Source organism: Phaseolus vulgaris, chromosome 3 (assembly GCF_051622355.1).
Source record: "Phaseolus vulgaris cultivar YP4 chromosome 3, ASM5162235v1, whole genome shotgun sequence".
Classification (NCBI taxonomy): domain Eukaryota; kingdom Viridiplantae; phylum Streptophyta; class Magnoliopsida; order Fabales; family Fabaceae; genus Phaseolus; species Phaseolus vulgaris.
This window is the reverse complement of record NC_143500.1, coordinates 37,213,100-37,220,870: the sequence shown is the minus strand read 5'-3', so window position 1 is coordinate 37,220,870 and position 7,771 is coordinate 37,213,100. Positions and strand designations below refer to the sequence as shown.

The 7,771-nt window shown below is 34.8% G+C and overlaps 1 protein-coding gene across 1 annotated transcript; it reads left to right on the top strand.

Moving 5' to 3' along the window:
- The first annotated feature begins 1,663 nt into the window (after positions 1–1,663).
- On the top strand, positions 1,664–3,212 carry LOC137807348 (CASP-like protein 2C1). The gene is made up of 3 exons (XM_068607954.1): positions 1,664–2,132; positions 2,223–2,355; positions 2,797–3,212. Exons 1-3 carry the CDS (start codon positions 1,975–1,977, stop codon positions 3,046–3,048), a joined length of 543 nt encoding a protein of 180 aa, XP_068464055.1. The 5' UTR covers positions 1,664–1,974; the 3' UTR covers positions 3,049–3,212.
- The last annotated feature ends 4,559 nt before the right edge of the window (positions 3,213–7,771 follow it).

The window sequence follows — 7,771 nt, the reverse complement described above, 5'->3', positions numbered from 1 at the left end:
TATCAAACGACGAAAATTTTAAATCCTTCAGCATTGAAGTTTTTCTTTCGGTAACCTAGTCATAGTAAATCAACTTATTATGTCAATTTTTCAACAAATATAGAAATTGTATAGTTTTTATAACGTCTAAATTTATATCACCAACCTAAAAAAAAGTTTTTGTAAAACTATAATATAATTTTTTTTTGCACTAGTAAAATCTTAATTAACTTTATTATAAAAACAACAATCACCACTATGAACTTTGTGTTTTCTTAATAAAGTGACACCTTGAGTTTTTCTAAAGTTGCTACTTAAATGATAATTTATTTTTCTTTTATATATATATATATTATACAAGTTTAATTGATATTTGAAAACATAAAACAATTTTTAAAATAAGTATAAATATATAAATTAAAATGATTGATATAATTAAAATTTTTATTATTTATATTTTTTAATTATAATAGTTTTATTTTTAAAAATAATGTTTAGATATTTTTTTTAAGATATAATTAGTTTTTTAATATAATCAATTTAGAATATTTTTTAATTTATAAATTTAGGTTAAATATGTGATCAAAGATATTTTTTTGTTAAAAAGAGAAATATAATTGAAATAAATTTGTCGTAAACATTTTAAATTAAGTATTAAATATTATTGAATATACGTAAATAATATTTTGTACAAAGCGATAGAGTCAAATTTTTCATGGAGGCTTAACCTACATATAAATCTTCTAGATTTTCGTGTAATTCTCCTCTAATACTTAAAAAACCTATAAAAGTGAATCATACTTTCAAGTGACAGCTTTCGAAAAAACCAAAATAAATTGAAGTTGTTGTAATATTATAAAGCTCATTGAATGACTTCTTCTTCGTGAAATCGTCGGGTTTACCAAAATCCATAATTTTATTTTTTAAAAGAACACCCACTTTAGTAATTTCGAATAAAAACTGCTCTATATTGGTTAAAAAACCCATTTACAGACCTTATTAGCAAAGAACGTGGCATTTTTTACTGCACTTTTTCATTAATCGTACTTTTGAATTGAAGGGATGAGTGGATTTTGGTTAATTCATCATCCTGCAACCTATTTAACGTGTTAAATTTTGAACACGTTTGAGTGGAGTGTTAAAATATGAATCCAATTCAAAAACAAGTTTCAAGAAAGAAAAAGTAAAATTTGTGAATAAATTGAAAATAAGAAAAGCATGGACCTCGGTGTGGTTGTGAGAACAGATTCAGTCCATTTATAACTAACTACTTTAATTAGTTACACGTGTCCCACACCCAAGTGGCAATCTTAGGTCACTTTCTTTTCCGTTTTCCGTAAATTCGTCACGTCACGCACCACATTAATACAGAGAGTTTAATGAGACAACAAATGTCTATATTTACGAAATCAGTGAAAATTGGTTGGATCACTGCGTGGTAACAAACCAGGCTAGCGAGGTAGTTTGGGCATATAATTTAATGAAATAAATACCAGTTTTGTATAGTTTCGTCCCATATATATGCTTATGATAAAACGTGTGCATGTTGAAAACTAGTTTATGAAAAAATAAACATCATTTTCCGGTAACTATTTATCCCCAAAAGAAGAAAAAAATGGTTAAAATTAATTCAGCCCACTTTACATTGTTGGTTACAAAAACTTCAAACTTTTGGGTCTCTATGGGCACACAGAAAACCTTAAAACCATCCATACAACTGCATGTGTAACGTTGCAGTAGTTTTAAAAACCACTTATTTGGGTCACAATAAGTACACAAAAAGATAGCGATCCACCAACTAATCTAGTTGGATAAGATGGATAATAATAAAAGTTAGGTAACTGTTGATCGGGTTGATACAGACCACACTCGTGTATAGTTGTGAGCCAGAATTGTGAGGTCAACCATTTTGAAAAACGTAATAGTACGGCCATAGGCTACAATGCAATAAATAAGCTAAAACACAAGACACAATCGATTCATTTGATCCACAAAATGAAGTTGGGAATGGCGAGAGGGGAAGTCTATCTAAGGTTCTCAGCAATACTGGTTTTGGTGTTAAGTGCATGCTTGGTTGCTTTTGATACTCAAACCAAGGTTGTCCTCTTGGGTATTCAGAAGAAGGCTACCTACAATGACTTGCACGCTCTCAAGTAAGACCCTCTTCTTCCTCTATGTATATTCTCCCATTCCTGTGGCTTAATATTCTCCAAATTAGAGCCATGAATTTTATCTCTCTTTAGGATCTCCGTCTATGTTACATCTGCGGCTGCGGGTTATAACCTGCTTCAATTATGCAAACACTCAACTTGCTCTAGAGGAAACTTCAAAGGCTCATATATGTGCATGGCTTGGATTTCTCTATTCTTGGATCAGGTAAATTCACTATTCTTTTCTTGGCTATCTATGTGTTTTTTTCATTGAAAGGGTTTTGTATTTGCATCCTTTGATCAACATATAACTGTAGAAGGGAATAAGTTAACAAAAGCTGATTCGGAATCTTCAAATTGTTCACTACAACAGAAGTTGAGTGTACTATTTTTTCCCCAATTAGGTAGCTAGTTCAAGTTGAAAACAGATTGCACACTCTCGGGATTCATTTGGGTGATGATGATAGGGTTGTCTGTTTCCCAATTAGAGGTGCTGTCATGTTTATTCAAGGAAAAGTCCTAGCCTAGCTACAAGGCACAGTTAAGATGTTACAGGGTAACCATGTGACCCTCAGAATCTAACCATGTACCAAATATGACAAATATGAGCGAAATTGAATCTTTAGTCATTTGACAAATATGAGTTTGTGTTAAAATTTGTGAACAGATTGCTGTGTACATTACACTTGGTACAAACACTGCATCAGTTGCAGCATCGATGATGGCAGTGACCGGGTCAGAAGCCTTACAGTGGATGAAGGTATGTGACAAATTCAGCAGATTCTGCATCCAAATAGGAGGAGCCTTATTGTGTGGCTATGTAGCGTCCATCTTAATGGCTCTAGTCTCCACTATCTCAGCATACAAAGTGTTCAGGATGTACTCCCCAAAGTGGTTCCTGCGTTTGAAGAGCACGTGATCATATTTGTTATTGTTATCTTTCAAGGGCTACTTTGTGTTCTGGAAACTTTCTTTTTCTTCATTGTAATCTGGAAAACATGAAGCAAAATTTATATGATGAAACTTCTGAAGAAGAGTTTGTAAAATTTGTTGTCATAAAAAAAAAGGTTTTAGGTTGGTGTATCTTCCTTCTCTTTTGCTTGAGTTTTCCCTGCCTATATGATGTTCTTGCTCTCTTTTTCCAGTTAAAGAAATGTGAAAAAATAAACAATATAACAGTGAAGAAAAATAGGAAGAAAAAAAGTATCAATTTCATGAATAAGAAGATCGACAAAGAACTGAACAAAACTTTTTAGAGTAGTGTTTTGGTTTTATTTTTTTAATACCTTTTTCATTTTCCATTATATTAATTATTTTTGTTTCATACTATGATTCGTGCTCTTAGGTTTGTTCGATAAATTTAACAGCAAATTGTAGAGATCAAAGTAAAAAATAAATTTCAAGGACTGAAATTAAATAATTAAAACATTTAAGAGAACCCAAAATATATGAAAGAAAAATCCTATATTATTGAAACAATATAATTATTTAAGCTCGTAAAAGTTAAACTTTTAAATATTGCAAATCTATAATTGAGAAGAAAAAAAATTTAATATGCCACGAACACATTGATAACTAGAAATCTAATTTGTAAAAATTAAAAACATACAACTTATATGAAGTACATAATGACATATATTCATCTAGCAAGTTAAGAAATAAAGATAAAATCTAACAAATTAGAAGTACAAAAAATCAAACATACCCTAAACCAAATATAAATGGTAATGGTTGCCCAAACGTGTAGATCCCTTCCAGCCTCTCCAACAACAACGTCTCCTCGTGCAAAGACAAGATCGTCCAAACAGTATCGAGAGTGCTCCTCAGTTTTTCTTCAAAGTAGATGGCAAATTATGTCCATGGTAAGGTTCGTAAGCCACAACAATCATCATGTAACTACATAATTTTTTTCTTCATAAATTTTTTGGGTAGTTTGGGAAATATGACATAATAAAAAATTTTCAGAGATGGATAAGGTTGAAAGAAGTGTTCATTTACCGTAGACTTAACAAGTAGGGGAGAAGACTAGGGTTCATGAGGTTCTTTGAGGTGGCAAATGTGAGTAGGCTGGAGAAGGAGTTTGATCAAATCCACATTGATAATACTATGTCAATATCTCAAGATACAGAAAAGAAGAGATTGAACAACCAGTTCGTCCGTCCAGAGAGGTATAAAAAAAATACCATCATGAACCTATGAAGAAGAATAACAAGGAGGTATGGAGGGGAAAGAAAGAGAAGGAGAAGGAGGAATGGAGAGTAAACAAAGGGAAGCAATCCTTTGCAGATGCAGTAAAAAGACCTTCACAAGAAAAATGGAAAGGCCTCATTGTTGAAACCCAACAACAAGTTCTTCCATGGATGGTAAATAGTGTGGTTGGCCATATGTCAGCAGATTTGAACTACAATCAGTTGTGTGAAGAATTCGTTAAGGGGGAGTGAATATGATAAAAGTGAAGTATATGGGAGATAACTTGGTTCTCTTAATACCAAGAGAAGGTGAATGGATGGAAGACCTGATCAAGCTCAACAAAGTGGTTTGAAAGTATTTTGAGGTCATTGATCCCTAGTCAGATTCCTACGTAGTAGGCCATAAAATTGTCTAGGTTAGATGCTATGGTCACCTCATCTCTTTATGAAATAAGGATTGCTTCCCAAAACTGGTTAGAGAAGTGACTTCCCTGGTGTGCATTGACAAGGCAACGAAATCACGAGAAAACCTTGAGTTCGAAATACTCCAAGTTTTCCTTCTCAAGTCTTGCAATTCCAGGTTATCAAAGGGTATGCGGATCAATGGCCAAGTCTATAATATTTGTATTGAAGAGGAGTCTTCAATCCAATCTAGAGGTAAATGCAAGTGCACCTATAACCACTATGTCTCATTTGATAACATCTCATCATTGAATCCTTTGTTGAGGACACCGAGTTCTCTCTGAAGAGTTGTGACAACAATGATAGGCAAGGCATAAAGGTGATATGGCGGTCGGAGGAGCCTCTGGGGTGGGAAGGAATGACATATGCAAGCGACAAACTTAGTGTACTTTGTGGAGCCTTTTGTGTCTGATAAAGCTAGGCAGGAGAAATGTGGTTTTCTTTCACAAATGACGTTAAGTTTAGGTAGAAGGATTATGATGTGGATACAACTATTTTTGCGTTTTATAAGGTCAACTCTGCATGCTCAAGCCTTCTTGTCCAAATAGCCCTGGCGAACCTCCTTGTAGTCGTGGAGGCTTCTAATCACACCTTAGCTAAGCCTATTGAGAACGCGACTCAATTGAGGAGTGATGTTGCCCATCTCACTGAGGGAGGCTTCAAGGACGTGTTGAAAGGCCCAAAACTCGCATGTGAGGGGGAAAATGGTGATATCGCAAGTGGAATCCAAGCTAGCTATCCGAATGAGGATGAGAAAGGGGTAGAGAGAGGGGCAACACTCTGTTCGTCGAAGAAGGGGTGCAATCAACACCTACTAATCTTTGTGTTAGCCACAACCATGTGCGTGTTTCGACTATAGAGGATGGTCCCCAAACCAGTCTCATAAACCATGCATGTAGTGAAGAAAGAGGTACGAATTTCGAAGGTCTGGCGATGCGCTCTCTGCTGTTAGGGGATGAAAGAGTTCTTGTGAGAGACAATTTTAACACTCCTCCAGGGGTCTAGAGGCAACATGGTCTATGGGAGTTGGGAGAATCAAGTGTGCAACCGCGGTAGTGGGGAACCTACATGTAGGGAATTGCTCTTCCTCAAGGGTTAATACTAACTCTAATGTTTTATTTAACGATGATATTGTTAAATGTAACAATATAATATGGAATGCTGAGAATATAGATGAACCAATCAAATTGTTGGAGTCAGGTAAACAATTAGGGATTTCTTGTTGTTGGGATGAGGAAGCCCTAGTTAAGAAATTAGAATGTATGGAAGCAAGGGATCTATAAGTTATGAAAAGGTACGAGGAGGGAAACAAAAAGGGTTATGATAATTGTAAATCTAAACATTAGAGGTTTAGGGGGGGCACTAAAGCTAGATATCTTAAAAATATTATAGCTAATGAGGGAGCGAAATTCTTATGCCTACAAGAAACAAAAATAGTTCTTCTTTCGGATGTCAGATGCTTTTCACTATGGGGGATAGTAATATGGGATGGATACATAATGAAGGTATAAATGGTGTTAGAAGTACATTAATTATGTGGCATAAAGAAACGTTCTATTGTGACATTCATGTTGTGGGAAGGGGTTTTATCGCAATTTTTGGGCAAAATCTCAAATCTAAAATGAAATGTGATGGTGGTCAATGTGTATGCAGCCCGCAATCTGAATGACAATGTTGTTTTATGGGAGGAACTAACGAACATCAAAAGTGCATATTAGAATTTGGCTTGGTGTTTTTGTGGTGATTTTAATGGTGTTAGATGTGTAAATGAAAGGAACGATGCTAGAGAAAGGGGTAACCAAAGTAAGATTAGAGGTTTTAACAACTTTATTGAAAGGAACTTTCTGTTGGACTTGCCAATTGTTGGTAAGAAGTACACTTGATACAAAGAAAATGGATCAAGAAAAAGCAGATTAGATAGAATGTTTGTTTCCGACGACTGGCTCCAAAACTGGCCAATGTGCAAACAATATGTACAACTAAGAGAGGTGTCAGATTACTGTGCTATAGTGGTAAAATCTATGGTCAAAGATTGGGATCCAATGCCTTTTAGGACCATTGATGCATGGAAGTTGGAGCCTAGTTTCAAGGAGATGGTGAGTGATAAATAGAATTCCTACTATGTGTAGGGAAATAGTATGATCATATTCAAAGAAAAGTTGAAATTTTTTAAATTTGACCTCAAAGTTTGGAACCGTGATGTATTTGGGTGTTTGGACACAAACAATAAGAGAATCTTGAAGGAAATTGAGAAACTAGATACACAAGATGATAATTGCGACCTCAAGGGTAATGCAAGGTTGAAAAGAATGGACCTTATAAGTCAATTAAGAGTGCTTAATAAAAAGCTTGAATCTCTGTTCAGGCAAAAAGCTAGAACTAATTTAAGCATGGGGATTCCAACTCAAAATTTTATCACTCAGTAATTAGATGGAGAAGACTTAGGAATGAGGTCAAAGGTGTTGAAGTTGGAAGTTAATTATGTGAGGAACCTAAAGTTGTCTGAAGGAAAGCGAAAAAATTGTTCGAACATAGATTTATGGCTACACATGATTTTGGGGTCAGACTTGGATATGTAGAGTTTAAGAACATGCTCTTGGAGATTAGCTTAAGTCTGATCTCCTACTTCACAGAGGAAGAAGTAAAGGAAGTCGTCTGGCTATGTGAGAGTTCAAAAAGCTCCGAACCAGATGATTTTAATTTTAACTTCATCAAGAATAACTGGGATGTTCTTAAACATGATGTTGTAGCAACTATGCACCATTTTCAAGTTACAGGCCATATCCTGATGGCTTGTAAAGCATCCTTTATAGCCTTAGTTTCTAAAGTGAAGGACCCCACAAAGCTTGACCAATATAGACCAATCTCCCTAGTGGGTGTCCTATATAAAATCATCTCGAAGGTGTCATCCTTTCGCATTAAGAATGTTCTTCCTGCAGTTATTGACGAAAGTCAATCGACATTCTTGAAGGTAAGAGGGGTGTTAGAGAG

What these genes read in the sequence shown, in the direction of transcription:
- LOC137807348 (XM_068607954.1), top strand. Translation starts at nt 1,975, where the DNA reads ATGAAGTTGGGAATGGCGAGAGGGGAAGTCTATCTAAGGTTCTCAGCA. An exon ending in AATGACTTGCACGCTCTCAA is followed by an intron (nt 2,133 to 2,222) that starts GTAAGACCCTCT and finishes ATCTCTCTTTAG; the next exon opens with GATCTCCGTCTATGTTACAT. An exon ending in TTTCTCTATTCTTGGATCAG is followed by an intron (nt 2,356 to 2,796) that starts GTAAATTCACTA and finishes ATTTGTGAACAG; the next exon opens with ATTGCTGTGTACATTACACT.